The 15,288-nt window shown below is 45.7% G+C and overlaps 1 protein-coding gene across 1 annotated transcript; it reads right to left on the bottom strand.

Annotated features, from left to right (window-relative positions):
• Positions 1–344: 344 nt before the first annotated feature.
• Positions 345–15,026, bottom strand: LOC144464320 (actin, cytoplasmic 1-like). The gene is made up of 9 exons (XM_078171051.1): positions 14,871–15,026; positions 5,355–5,479; positions 5,117–5,245; positions 4,036–4,146; positions 3,806–3,890; positions 3,414–3,575; positions 3,122–3,313; positions 1,980–2,161; positions 345–938 (listed from the first exon to the last, which is right to left on the bottom strand). The coding sequence occupies exons 2-9, from the start codon at positions 5,475–5,477 to the stop codon at positions 795–797; spliced, it is 1,128 nt and encodes a 375-aa protein (XP_078027177.1). The 5' UTR covers positions 5,478–5,479; positions 14,871–15,026; the 3' UTR covers positions 345–794.
• Positions 15,027–15,288: the final 262 nt, after the last annotated feature.

Genomic DNA, 15,288 nt, shown 5'->3' with positions numbered 1-15,288 from the left:
GGGGCTTAGTTGAAGGTCTAAAGATCTTTCCAAGTTTTCTCCCACATTTTAAAACAATCAGGTGCCCACGTAAGTACAGAATTTGGACGTTCGGCCCCCACAGTGTCTGCCTGGAAAAATACTGGCCCTTAGACAAATCCAGTTGATGACTGTCGGTCTAGAGTTTTGGGAGGTCTTTACATTCTGCACAGCATGTTAAAAACTTTCCCACTGTCTGATTATGTGCTTTGATGTAAAGCAGCTGTAGAGATAAGGAAAAAAACATTTTCTGAAACACACAACACCTCAAAGAGATTTTATGTATGTAGAAACTCAAGCAGCAAATGACGACATGAGAGACGCTGTAAACATCAAATGTTTGCACTTTATTGATAAGTAAACACTCCTGTGGAGTATTGATACAGCTCGACTCTTACAGAGTCCAATCAACAGAACAGATGAGGAGAAAAGCCAAATATTGATGCACTGGATTGTTGAAGACGTAGACAGACACAGGTAGAAAAAGATGTTCAGTGATAATACTGTTTGTTTTCTTTGACCATCAGTAGTTAATCACCAGAAGGAGAGAAAGCTGTGAGCAGAGTCAGAGGAACGTGTGTTTGGAGGAGGTTCAGAGAGTTGCTGTGGATCTGCCGAGCTGAGACATTTAAATCTAAACAGTCGCTCGATTCATCTTGTGTGTTGTTCATCTTTTAGTCCGTTCATGCAAAATAAACCAGAGACTGTTCTAGTTGGATGGAACCATTGAAAGCATGTCAACTTTCCAGCTGGGGCAGAGGAGGATGAGGAGCTTTCTAGAAGCACTTGCGGTGGACGATGGAGGGGCCGGACTCGTCATACTCCTGCTTGCTGATCCACATCTGCTGGAAGGTGGAGAGGGAGGCCAGGATGGAGCCGCCGATCCAGACGGAGTACTTCCTCTCTGGGGGAGCGATGATCTGGAGGTGAGGAGAAAAACAGGTAAGCCTGTCATTAAGTATTTTTGAATACTAATTACAGTTTTTAAATGTTGAGTTTTATAAAGATGTGACCAGTTTCATCTAAAGATATTGGACATATTTGAACATGGTACATTGTGTCTATCACTGACACACTACAAACTCAACTTGCTTAGATTGAATGTGGTACAGAAGTTGGGACACAACTTTTAATGCTGGGGAAGGCAGTTTGTTTTTGGCATCATTGGACAAAAATACCATAATTACCTTTGAGCCTACTGCAATTCAAGTGATTGAGAGAAAACTAGAGTTGTGCACCTCCTCTTGGCTCTGTTTTTGGGCTTTAGAAAAATCTAGCCTGTGACGAGAGATTCTCGCCAATCACAGGCCATTTTAAAAAGACAGTGTTGCTATTTGGCTGTTCTACAAATGCAGATTTACTTGCACGTCCCTTCAGTGAAAGCCCGATTCAATGGCAGAAAAGCTGCTTCAGCATTGGCAACGACTGCCTACACTGCAAAGCAACCCCAAAAGGTCTGAAGGCTAAAATAGTCTGACAATGAACAAAATAAAACACGAGTCTGTATCAGCAAAGTGCTTACAATGGAGAAAAATGTTGCTATTAGTTGTGCCCTCTGCTAACCGAAGCAAAAGGCTCATAAATGCGTCAAGTTTACATTTATGTAGCTGAAGTTAGCAAGCATTGGTTATAGCATTGGTTATGGTTAGCATTTGTAGCGTTTGTGCAGATTACCTTTAAGTATTCAAACCGTTTACTGTTTGAAGCATTTGTAAAGGTTACTATTTGCAGCATTCATACAGGTTATTTTTTTAGGCATTCATATTCATACATGTTACCCTTTCAAGCATTTGTACAGGTTACTGTCTGAAACAGAGATTTTTGAAAAGTTTTGCTGATTATGTGACATGAAACTGAATGTTTCTACATGTTTCTCTGGAACATGAATCAGATTCTCTAAAAAAACGAATGACCAGGTTTGTACACTAGGGGGGGCAGTGGAGCATGAAAAAGATAACTACCTTGATTTTCATGGTGGCTGGGGCGAGAGAGGTCATCTCCTTCTGCATGCGGTCAGCGATGCCGGGGTACATGGTGGTGCCACCAGACAGCACAGTGTTGGCGTACAGGTCCTTTCGGATGTCTATGTCGCACTTCATGATGCTGTTGTAGGTCGTCTCATGGATGCCAGTGGACTCCATACCTGAACACACAGACAGAATGATAGTTTAAGTGACCAAAACAGCTCTGAAGCAACAAACAACTGTGATGACACCCTGATGGCAGCAGAGATCATTCACTTACTGGGAACAACTCAGAAACTCTGGATAAAATCATTAAAAGAGCAACTAATCCAAAAATTTGAGTCTTCAGGCCGAGACAACATTTAAAAGATTCACATTCAAATCAAGAGAGATTTGGCTGCTGTTCGATGGGACCCTGACAGCAGCGTTTTGGGTGCCTGAAAATGCAACGTTTTGAAAACGGGTTCCAGAGTGCAATTTTTTGGAAACAGCACCGTCTCTGTTGTCATAGAAACTTGCAATATGCAGTTCCTCTGAAAACAGAGACTTTTCGCACATGCTCATTACGCTATCAGTCACTAGGCATGTGCGAGAAAGTCGACCATCACAACAACAGTGGTGGACTCCTGAGCTCTGTCTGTGCTGCTCACCCTGATGAATTTATCAACGCTTCCCCATCGATTTACTGGAGCAACTCCACCTCGTCGTCCGTCCAGACAAACGTTCGTGCGGTTGCCATTTTGTTTGTTTGTACATCGCCGCTCCGTAGAAGGAAGCATAAGCGTCACACCGCCAACTACTGGCCTGGCATGTATACTGCAGCGTTTTTGGTTATTTTTGCGGATCCGTGTGCACAGCGATTGTTATAAAAATGTTGTGCCTACATGCAGAACTTTTTTCAAAACGAAAATGAGAAACGATTCTGTTTTCAGTGGATCGTTTTCATGTAAACATGGCCTAGATCATCCAATGGATTGATCAAGAACTCTGGGAAGCAACATCAAAGCGAGGAGGCATGACCAGAATGCATTCTGATATTATCCCTTTTAGATACCCGTCAAAACAATGATACAGGGTGGAGTTTCCACAGCACCAGTGTTTGTCTAGAGATACAGTCAGTGTTAACACTCATTACCCACCAAGGAATGAAGGCTGGAAGAGCGCCTCAGGGCAGCGGAACCTCTCGTTGCCGATGGTGATGACCTGTCCGTCAGGAAGCTCATAGCTCTTCTCCAGAGAGGAAGAGGAAGCTGCCGTAGCCATCTCCTGCTCAAAGTCCAGAGCCATGTAGCACAGCTTCTCCTTGATGTCACGCACAATCTCACGCTCAGCTGGAGTTCAAGAGTGGAAATATTTGAGTTACAAAATGGACTAAAACAAGATTGAAGGTTATAATTCTGGCCTGTACCAGTTTAGGAGTAAAAATCGTACCAGTGGTGGTGAAGCTGTAGCCTCTCTCAGTGAGGATCTTCATCAGATAGTCAGTCAAATCTCTGCCAGCCAGATCCAGACGGAGGATGGCGTGAGGCAGAGCGTATCCCTCATAGATGGGCACAGTGTGGCTGACACCATCACCAGAGTCCATCACAATACCTGGAAGACAAAAAATACCAGATTACAAAAGGAAAAACACTTTTCTGATGTCATTCTGATCAGCAGACGTCATGATTCAACACTGAAAGGTGTTCGACTGCAGTTCCTCTAATGGCCACTAGACGATGCACAGACTAGGAGAACAGACAGCTGAATGAATACCCCAACATTTCAGCAGGAACTCTCAAATTCAATGCTGCAAGATGTTTCAGACATGTTTGAGTTCCCACCTGTGGTACGACCGGAGGCGTACAGTGACAGGACGGCCTGGATGGCCACATACATGGCAGGAGTGTTGAAGGTCTCGAACATGATCTGGACCAATGAGAAAAGACAACAGGTGTCACTGTGGAAGCCCAGACAACTGGAGACCAAACAAAAACCCTGTAGCTTGTTCTCCAGTATGAGTTTCAGAATATGTTGAGAGTCTCAGCTGATTGTGAACAAAGCGTGAACACACCTGTGTCATCTTCTCCCTGTTGGCCTTGGGGTTGAGTGGAGCCTCAGTCAGCAGGACTGGATGCTCCTCAGGTGCAACACGGAGCTCGTTGTAGAAGGTGTGATGCCAGATCTGCAGGACAGGACAGCTCGTTAGTTTGACAGTAATGGCAGTAGCTTTAGGACTGGTAGTCAAATACATGAAGAACAATTGACCCTTCGCTAAGCCCCGCCCCCCTTAGTTACTGTTTCCACGTCCGTCAAGCTTTCGCTCCTAGGATAAGAAATATGGAGTTTTCAGCGATATCAGTGAGAGATATTCCAAAGGAAATAACATCAAATTTCTGGAAAAACTGTTCGGAGATATCAGAGAGAAGACGACAGAAAGGTCTTCAATGTGTATGTGAGAGCTACATTCACAATATCATCTGCTGGCGGAGTATAAATCACGAGAACATTAAAATAGAGGGGAAAGCTCACAAGTCGCAATGCAAGCATCAGGCACCCGACGTCTTGACACAAAGAATGTTCTTGTACAGCAGGGTAAGTCAATATACGGTTTAAATTTAAGTTAATGTTGAGTTATGTTCCCTCCTTGGTGCGGAGAGCAGAGGGAGAGCAGCTAGCACACAAAGCTAGCGTTAGATAACGTTAACGTTAGTTAACATCTTAACTTGGAACAAACGTAGGTGTTTTTATTGATCTTTGCTGGATTCAGCTGTTCGTGTGGTCTTCCGCACTGTTTAAGCCATATCTGGCATCTCTCTCCTTGGGTCTTGCGCTTGGGGAAGGAGAAAAATTCAACACCACCTTCGACACTTTTTGGGTATTAGGTGTCGGACTTGCAGGTAGCTACCGTATGCACACTGCTTCGGCATATTAGCTTCTGCTGAAAGCTTGACGGACCTCTCAGTTGCTAACGTAGGATTGGACAGTGACTGTTTAAGGGAGAGGCTTAGTGAAGGGTCAATCCAAGTCTGGCTGGTGGCAGCTTTTTACTTTGGGATATTTTCTGTGGTACAAGGTACAGTTTTGAGGTGCACAACTGAGGTGCTTTTACTCGATTGTACTTCTACTCTAGTACACCATGTAAACATCTTGACCTTCTCCATGTCGTCCCAGTTGGTGACGATGCCGTGCTCGATGGGGTACTTCAGGGTCAGGATGCCTCTCTTGCTCTGGGCCTCGTCTCCCACGTAGCTGTCCTTCTGTCCCATTCCCACCATCACACCCTGCACACACACAGTCACACCTTTACAGTCACTTGTTGCATCTTGTTTACCTGGTTGCTAGATTTTATAAGTGATGCGAAATAAAAGGCGTTCATGCTGGTGTTGGTACCTGGTGTCTGGGGCGACCGACGATGGAGGGGAAGACAGCACGGGGGGCATCGTCTCCAGCGAAACCAGCTTTGCACATGCCGGAGCCGTTGTCAACAACGAGGGCAGCGACTTCGTCATCCATGTCTGAAACATTTAGATGAATAAACTTGCCATTAATTTTTCTCTCATAACACCTCTTAAAAACATTAACACTTTTTTGTTTTTAGTAACCTCTGTTTCTGTGATAGTCATTGTAGCAACTCATAATGTAATAAAATCATGAGCTTATAATGTAATAACAGCTTTGTGCATAATGTAATAGTGTAATAACCTATCACATTATGAGCCTTACTGGCGGCGCTCATAATGTGATAAAGTGTTGCATTATCATCATTTTTACTTCTGCCATTCCTGCAGGGCTGGAGGGAAATGCTTTCACCTCTGTGTCTGTCTGTCTGTCAGCAGGATGTAATGGCCTGCTGACAGACAGTAATGGCCAACTTGCCGTGCCATATACCTCTGCCCCCAATACGCAGCGGGCCACATAAACAGGAAGAGAAGCCTAATTGTTGAACGCATCATCCCCCATAGGTCAAGTCCATGACATACTGTAAAGGTCAAAACTGCACACACTGGAAAACACTAGAAATCACAAACTCTCCGATAGAACCTTGCTTGCTCTCTCCAATTTGGCACAACCCGGATTTTGAAATTAACAAAAGACCTCTCCATTTTAGCACATGGGAGATGAAGGGAGTAACTCATCTCCATCACCTTTTCCAAGACAATATACTTATGACATACACAAACTTATTTCAAACTTTTGAAATAAGAAATGGCAATTTTCTACAATATTTACAATTGATAAAAACAATCAAGAGGAGAATTCCAGCGCCTCAGGACACTTTGCAGCCACCAGAATTTGCCAAACATATTACAAAGCTTTCTCCGAGTAATAAGAAGAACCTTTCTAAGATTTATAAATTACTGTCAAAGACCAGTTCTATACATTTACCAACTTTAAAATGGGAAAAAGAACTGGGTGTATCACCGGACCCTGACTTCTGGACTCAGATATGCAAAAATACATTTAAGATGACAAGACACACTAATATACAACTTATCCAATTTAAAGTACTCCACAGAACACACATCACCCAACAAAAGATGAATAGAATGGGCTTTAGTCAATCTGACACATGCACTCAGTGTACTCAGAACACTGCAGACACCTACTTTCATGCACTCTGGTTATGTTCACCCATCCAGCACTTCTGGTCAACAGTCACTCAAAAACTCTCCTCCATTTTGGACTGCAGGATCCCATTATCTCCCAACCTGTGCTTAATTGGTGACCTGATGACAATTGACCTCCCAAACAGCCACTGCAACTCTCTTCTTGTAGCTCTCGCCATCGCCAAGAAAACAATCCTAGTCAACTGGAAAGATAAACAGACCCTCAACATCAACCATTGGCTGAATCTCCTTGTAGAACATATTTCGCTGGAGAAAATATCTGCTGGCCACAGAAACCAATTAACATACTTTACAGAAAAATGGTCACCATTTATTCACTCACTAAATGTGTCTGTATAGTGCCACTCAGCCTGTGAGCATATGCCACCTGTACATATAAATATTACAACTCAAGAAAGACTGTTGTGTAATATGTAACGTGTTTCTGTTAATGATGTAACCCCTAATCCCTTTATCTCTCTCACCACAATACACCACAGCGGTTCATCAGAACTCAAGGTCTTAAGCATGTGTTAGGTGCACCTTCTTCCCCTTGAATCCGGGCCTGCTCCCTGGCTCTGTGGGGGATTGCGGGGCCGGGCGGTTTCCCCTGGGGGGCGGGTGCGTCTGGACTACTCGCCCTGTGTGCCTGGGGGGGGCGGGGTCTCCTCGTGCTCCCTGGGCCTGGGGCGCGGTCCCCCCTGGGGGGCTGTTTCCGCCCCTGGTGGTGCGGGGTGGGTGGGCTCCTCCTCCCCCCCCCCTTTCGCTCCGCTCCTGCCCTTCCCCCTCCCTCCTCCCTCCCCCCTCTCCCCGTCCCTTCCGTGCTCCTCTCTCCCGGCCTCGTGTGGGCCCGGGGTCCTCCCCTGGGTTGGGGGGCCTGGCGTGGGGGCTGGGTGCTGCCCGCAGGGGGTGTTCTGGTGCTGCACAGTGTGGGCCTGCCCGTTGGTGTGCGGCCGCCGGTAGGGGGCGGGTCGGATGGGCTGGGGGTCCGGCTTGGGGTCTGTGGCGGTCTGGGGGGGTACTGGCGGGGTTGCGGGTTGGTCTGTGCTCCTGCGCGTCGGGGTTCGGGGGGGCTGGGTGGGGCCCGTCGTCCGTGCACCCTGGTGGCGCGCCTTGTCCTTCTGCTGGGGGCCGATTTGCTGCGGGCGGTGTGGCCCAGGTCGGGACCACTGTGGGGGCCCGACGCTGCAGTTGCCAGGGGGGCGGGGTTAGGTGGGGGCCCGTTGGGTTTCCTTGGGGCCCGCCTGGCCCGCTGTCCATGGGCGCTTGGGGCCTCGCGGCGCCGGGGTCTGGTTGGTGCCACCTCCTAGCCCCTCCCATCCATCCCTCCGGCCCTCGGGCCGGGCCTACACTGGCCTGGCCTCCTAAACCACATTTAGTTCACTCACCACACATTACACAGTTTTAATGCACCACATACACTCGCTCTTCGAGGTGCAGACCACTGATGGATTGGGGGGCTTCATAATGGGGCAGGCTATGGGACAGTGATGTCCGGTAGCCCTCCATGCTGCCCCCCAACCCATCCTTATCTGTCCTCCAATTTTAAAGCACCACATACACCTACATCTTGGGGGACAGATGGGAACAGGTTCCAGGGGCCTTATGGCTACACAGGCTGCAGGACAGCAGTGTGCTGTAGCCATCAGCCTTGCCCCCACCTGTCTCCTATGTCCCTCAATTTTAATGCACCACATCACACTTATGGGCACTCACATTCACATTCACGGTGTAGGGTTAATGTTTCTCCATCAGGGATCGGAGAATCATAGTAAGGGGGGGGTGGTGGGTTTACACACACTGTAGATACGCATGGCGTGGCTAGTGGGGCCCGGCCCTCCTGGGCTGAGGGTTGGAGCCAGGGAGCCCATTTACATCATGGTGGTTTGGCTGGGTTCCCGGTGTCTGGGGGGTCCCGTGGCCCTGTGGCGGGTGGGCCGGGTGGCGCCCTGGGGGCTCTGTGGGTTCCTGCTGGGGTTCTGCCTCCTGACCGGCTGTGGTTTATGGGCCCTCTGCTATGGGGTCCCGATGGGGGATTGACTGCTCGTGGCGGTCCGCTCTCTCCTGTGTGTTGGTGGGGGCCCGTCCTGGGGGGTTTGGGCGGGTGGCCCTTCGCGGTCCCCTGGTTCCCGATGCGCCGGGGACATATGCCTTGCAGTATCACCACCTCCTTGCCTCCCTCGTCCGCCTGGGCCTGGGTGGGCTCTCGTTACTGTCCGGTCCGGCGTCTGCTGGTGGCCGGCGCCTGGTGCGGGCCCGTCCGGTGCGGTGCTGGTTCTCTCCCTGGGGGCGGTGCCGGGCCCCCGCGCCTGGCTCCTTGGGTCGGGGGCGGTCCCTGGGTGCGTCCGTGGGTGGGGGCAGGCGGGTGGTCGGGGGTGGGTGGTGGTTGGGGGGGGTGGGAGCGGTCCGCGTCGGGCGGTGGGTGGGCGGGCCCTCCTGCCCCGCCTGTCTGGGGTGTGTCTCTGGCTCTCTGGGGGTGCCGGCCTTCGCCGCCCTGGGTCCTTGGGCCTGCGTGGTGTCCTGCAGCCTAAGCGGCTCCCTGGTCTTGGGGTCTGGGCGCTCCTGCGGTCTTGGGGTGCCATACCGCCCCCCTTCCCCCGCAGGGCTGGCCCTGGACCCTGGTGATGGTTTTCATAAACACACTGGGAGGGTTCAAATACACACATGCATGTTCAATACTTCAGCTCCGTGACGCATCGCAAAGAATCGATGGGATCACTCCAAAGGGGCCCACTTGTTTCTCAAACCTACCACACCGTGCTGGCAACTCTTCTCTGCAATCGGGCTTTCCCCCTCCACCAAGACTCACATTTTTGGTGTTCAGTATAAACTTCTCTTTTGTTTTTGTTTTTCAGAACAGTATAGTAGACATGTATATGTTTATTTTTGATAATCTGCATGGAGCACAACTACCTCAAGGCCACAATACATCAGCTACACTGCCTGTTTCTCCCCTGTTTTTTTTTTCGTTTGTTTGTTTATTTGTTTGTTTTTCCTCCTTCTTCTCCGCATGCACTATCACTATATAACTCAGGACTTAAGCACCTGCCCCCTCCCCCTTGCTTGTTTCCTTACTTTCCCCCTGACACACTTTGGTGTATCACGGCCCTCTCTGACTCATATTAGGAAGTTTTTCCAATAAAGGCTGTTAGGCTAGTCTCCAGGGAGGGTGGGTGACGGTCACAACCACGCATTATGGGTATAAAATACTTGACTGCAAGATTAACAGTGCATCAATCTTCACAAGAAGCTTACACCCTTTAGTGGCGCTAAGCTATGAAGACCAATGCAGACAAATAAAAAAGTAAAAAAAAAAAAAAAAAAAAAAACTGCACACACTGACAACGAGAATGCACTTAAGGGCAGAGGTCTGTGTTTGTGTTTGACTATGATTTGTACATAGGTGGCGCGACAGTAACCAACTCAGAAGCCGGCTGGAGAAGAGGGTGCATTAGGGAAGAAGGAGGGGACTGTAGTTCATGTAGTGTAAAAGAGCATTTCCTTTGTTTACTATTGCTACAATAAATGCAGGACACAATAACTTCTACAATGAAAACACAGTTAAGATTGGTCTTTTCAAATAAGTAAGTGAACACTCTCTCCCTCCATACAACCTAGTGAAGACCTTCCAGTCGAAACGTTGCTGTTATTTTATTGTTTGTCTTAATGCCAATTTAATAAAGACTTTTAATAAGCATTGTTTTCCTACTACTTAGGTTAAATACATGATAGCAGCGTAACATATTCATTCAATTTACTTTATTTTAGAACTTGTGCAAGAATGAGAAGAGCGTTTTACAACCATGTAATAACAATGAACCAGCTTAAAAGTTCTTAAAATGTAAACACAGCCTGTCAGGACACCCAAGTAAAAACACAAGTCCAAATAAATTTAACTAAACAATATGCATAAATAATACATAACCATAAATTATAGTTGCCAACAAACATCAAGTCCAGGGGGCTCCATTTGTCAGTGAGTGTGCCAGTGTTCGCTCAGATCAAAGCTTAACGAGTGAATGGGATTCTTTTAAAAGAAAAGAAAACTTTACTTCTTCCAATCAATGTCTTTAATATGGACCCATCCAAAGGATATATGTTTAGTCACGATCCAGGCTGTAATCCACCTGACATTTTGGCTGAAGAGCTGCCTGATATTGGACGCAAGGCCACTATTGCGTCCAGCCACTGTGTATAACCTACTAATACTTATGCAGCAGTCTAAACCTTCCACCAACTGCTTACCTGCAACAATCAGACAGTGGAAGTGAGCATGGCATTCTCAAAGGCCCAAAATACCCAACACGGGCGCCACCTAGTGGCTGAACTTTATACATCTTACATAGTCTCGCTCACCAGACCTTTCTCAAGAAAAGAAAGGTCTGGCTGCGCCGACTCTCACTTTAAGATTGGAGAAAAAAACGCCCCGGCTTTTTTTATTTCTTTCAACCAATCACAATCGTTCTGGGCGGTGCCACAGCAACGGTGCGCTTGCAAAAATATTGCCGGGGGGGAAACAGGTTTTGGTGTAACACGCCCACAAAAATATCGCCTACAGCACGCGAACCATGGCAGAAAAATGGCTACATCCCCGCAAGATCAAACACCGCAAAAGTTAGTAAAGGACGTTTGTCGACTATGACAACCAGATGTGGTAGGGCGGGACTTCAGCGGGTGGCTCGTTCCGCCCAATGAGAGGCTGATCTATGCAGCGAACTTCCATCCACTCAGACTACATCTTACATAATAAAATGTGAGAATGCAATTACGATTAAATAATTCTTGGTTTCACTAATTTAGTTTACTAATGCGCTGAAACCAATGCCGTTTGCTTTATTTGCACCTTTAAGATGTACAAATGATGATAATGCAGCAGTTTTCTCACAATATGAGCCATTATTACATTATGAACTTTTATTACATATAAGTTATTACATTATGAGCTGTTACTACATTTAAGTTATTACATTATGAGCCGTTATTACATTATGAACTTTTATTACATATAAGTTATTACATTATGAGCCGTTATTACATTATGAACTTTTATTACATTTAAGTTATTACATTATGAGCTGTTACTACATTTAAGTTATTACATTATGAGTTGCAACAGTTAAACACATGAAAAGTGCCAATATGATGCTTGAGTTTTAACACAGATTCAAAACTCTGCTTTTGTTTAACAAAATGTTATTTTTATAACCAGCTCACTGAATGAAGTGGAAATGTTGAAAATGCTCTAGCAAAGCTATGTGCAGGTCACTTTGTGCCCTTTTCAAGTGTCATAGCTGCTATTTGGTTGTACGGCGCCCTCTGTCGGGCTTCAGGATAAAGTGAACTGCAGAGTTCCTATTCAAATACAACTTTATTATTTGTATTAATTCTTGACCACACTGAAAGAGTTTTTATGGAGAAAAAAAGATTTGAAAGGATTACAAGTGTCTCCTTCACCCTTGATCAGATCCCTGCGGTGGTTGTGAATATCTTACAAACAAAGTTAAGGAATTTCCCCAAGAACTCTGGAACAATTTAATGGTTCTTGAGCCATATTTACAGCTTCCACGCCCAAGATGTCCTGGACCTGTCCTTACATTGCAATGGAGCATGATGAAGAGGTTGTTAGGCTGAAGTGCCACATATTGCCCACCTTGACTGGAAGAATTTAGTGTGGAATATGCCAACCAACAAGGTAGAACACCTTCTTCCCCTGAACAGCATAATGCAGTTGGATATAAGAACATGTGAGACATAGTACCCCTCAGCGTGTTACTGTCAGCAAAGTCATGAGGGCCCTGCCAGGATGACACCCCTCCCCACCCTTGGATTTGAACATTATCCATGTCAGTGATGAGGTCCTTGCAGCGATAAAAGAAACAAACTAATAAACCCCCCCGCGGTACGGTTCATCTACGTGTACGAACATGTATCATGTACGGACATAGAAAAAAAGTTTTACCCTAAACCCAACAGGAAGTCAACAGGACGAGCAGGATTTATGCTTTAACAAACTCCTCCTAGAGATTTAATCCGTTTGATATCAAATGTTGTCTGTACCATGTGAAGACCTTTGACATAAAAAGTTAAGGTTGAGTTTTCATTGAACTGTGTAACTGTGGCGACAGGTCCAATTTCCCTGTCTTGCCATCAAACAGGAAATGGTTTGTAACTCCACTCTACATCGTCCAGTCTGCCTAAAACATCACATATTTGTTAAGAGCCCTGGCCTAAAGACATCTACATTCTAATAAGTAGTTATAACGCCACCAACTGTCAACAGGGAATGACGTCTGATACTTCAATGTGCTGCTCTTAACAAGTCGACCAAATCCACCTTAAATTTTGTCTTGAAAAGCCTCAGGACCTTGATGATGTTTCCTAGTGAAAATTGTGAGTTTTCGTCAAACAATGTTGCTCTGGCATGGCAGCCATTTTGCACATTCTGCCATAAAACAGGAAGTTGTTGTAACTTGAGCAGACATTGTCCAATCCTCTTAAAATTTGTTATGCTCTATAAAAGTCCCAGCCTCATGACATCTAGATGCTGAAATGGAGTGATTGTTACAGCGCCACCTACTGGCAACAGGAAATGACATGACATGACAGATCCACCTAAATATAGTCAGGTAAGCCTTAAGACCTTGATGAGGCAACCCCGTTGCCATGTCAACGCATTATTTGCCCTGAAACAGGAAGTTGTTGTAACTTGAGTGTACAAAAGCCCATATGCCTCAAATTTCACATTTGATAGACTCCAGGCGTGACGACATCAACATGCTAAATAGGTGTCCTAGTCACTGTGCCACGTACTGGCAACAGGAAGTAAGCCTGTCTGACAATAATCATTCGATTTACATGTCATTTAAACAGTGTGGTCTACATCTGCAACATGACACATAACAAATATGTGCTCCAGCGCCACATAGTGGACACAGAAAGTGCTACAAAATGTGCAACAGGTCCATTCCAGCACCCACACTCAGAACTATCATCTCTCTCTTATGTACAGACTCGACCTTCACTGAAATGAACAGGCGCATCAGCTGGCTTCCAACCAGTACCCCCAAGGTATGTGAAGGTGTGAGGGTCCAATCATTGATGCTTGCTGCTTTAATTTAGCGTTAGTTCTTTACAAGTATAACTTGTATTAGAACAGGAAGTTCAGCACTACTCAGCAACATCACAGTATACTAACGCCCAACAGAGGGCTCTCTATCAATCACCACATATAGCAGCCCTAGCACTTTATTAGTGACAGATGGGGATTCATCCATTGCAATCCTCTTCTTCTGCACTATAGAATATTTTGACAACTCAACTTTTATTTATTAAGGACCACACTCTGTTCCTAAAACTATTAATGGAGAAATTAACATTTCATCCTTGATCAGATGCCTGTTGTGGCTGTAAATACCTAAAAACTGAATTTAAGAATTTTTCCTCAAGAACTTTGGAACAGTAAGATTTAAGTATTATTTAGAATAAAAGAGAAAATGAGTCAGAAATAAGCGGTGAGGTTGTGTAATCTTTCCCTGACAGCTCATTGGCTCTTTTAAACTCATCCACTGTTACAAAATCAGGAGTGCACGTTAGTGATGCAACACCTTCAGGCGTGAAGGCGTCGTACAACTTCTCAGAAATGATTTGAACACTTTAATATATTATATGTGGAAGCACTCTGCATGTTTCCGTGGTTACTCCTGATGTATTTTCCCTCTGAGACGACACAGAAACCACTCGAACTTTCTGCAGCCCTGACAGTCGTCCAACCTCATACTCTAAACTCGTGTGACGTTTTTAGTGGTATTACGTCAGAACATTTTAAAACAAGTTCAGGCAGATCAGAAACCACCATCAAGTTTCTGACTTGAGAAATAAATGGTATGTTATTAGAATTTGCCTTTTAAACTGCAGGTTCAGCTGGTGGGAAACAGTGATTGAGAGCCAACATCCTCATACTTGCAGAGATGTTGTCAGATAGTTTTTAACCCGGACATGCTGATCTCATTCAGATTACAGGTAACTCTTTGAGAGAGCTACACCCGTTGGTGTGCTGATAGTGTCAATGTTTTAATCCAGAAAAATTCAGTAGTTTCTGACAGAAAGTTCAATCTTTACGTAAAACAACAATAAATAACTTTACAGGACATCACATGTTCTGTGCATAAGGTCAGACTGTTTGTCTTCATTTCAAAGGGCTGAAAACTGATCTGCTGATTTAAAGATTTCCAGGATAACTCAAACTCTGGACTGTAACATTTAGTTTTGAGATATTTCACATTCAAACGCTGCTTCTTACCTGGTCAGGTGAGTGTTGGGTGTGTCTGTCAGGAAGTCTTGCTAGAATGTCTCTGCCCCAGTTGTGCGCGGTGAATGCAGCACCACGAGCCAAACCCACACTGGTTTTATTAACGTTCGCAGGACTCCTCACGATGTCCATAAAAGGTAATTGATCTCTCAGGTGGCAGTCTCACTGGTCCAGGTGTGCAGTGGGGCAGACCGGATAAAAACCAGTTTCCAAGGAAGGCAAGAAAGAGGGAAGAAAAACCCCTCAGGCTTTTTGGATTCTACCAGAGCAGCTCTGTAGAGATTTAAGGTGTCTCTGTGGAGGTGAAGAAAGGGCTTCTCACAAACAAAACAATTCCAACTTCTAACAAATGAATAATTGTTTATATATAAATACTTCCTGCTGGTTGAAGAGAGAACTCGCAGAAAAT

The sequence above is a fragment of the Epinephelus lanceolatus genome, chromosome 9 (genome assembly GCF_041903045.1).
Source record: "Epinephelus lanceolatus isolate andai-2023 chromosome 9, ASM4190304v1, whole genome shotgun sequence".
Classification (NCBI taxonomy): Eukaryota; Metazoa; Chordata; class Actinopteri; order Perciformes; family Serranidae; genus Epinephelus; species Epinephelus lanceolatus.
The sequence above is the reverse complement of the archived record's forward strand: the minus strand, read 5'-3'. Positions and strand labels throughout refer to the sequence as shown.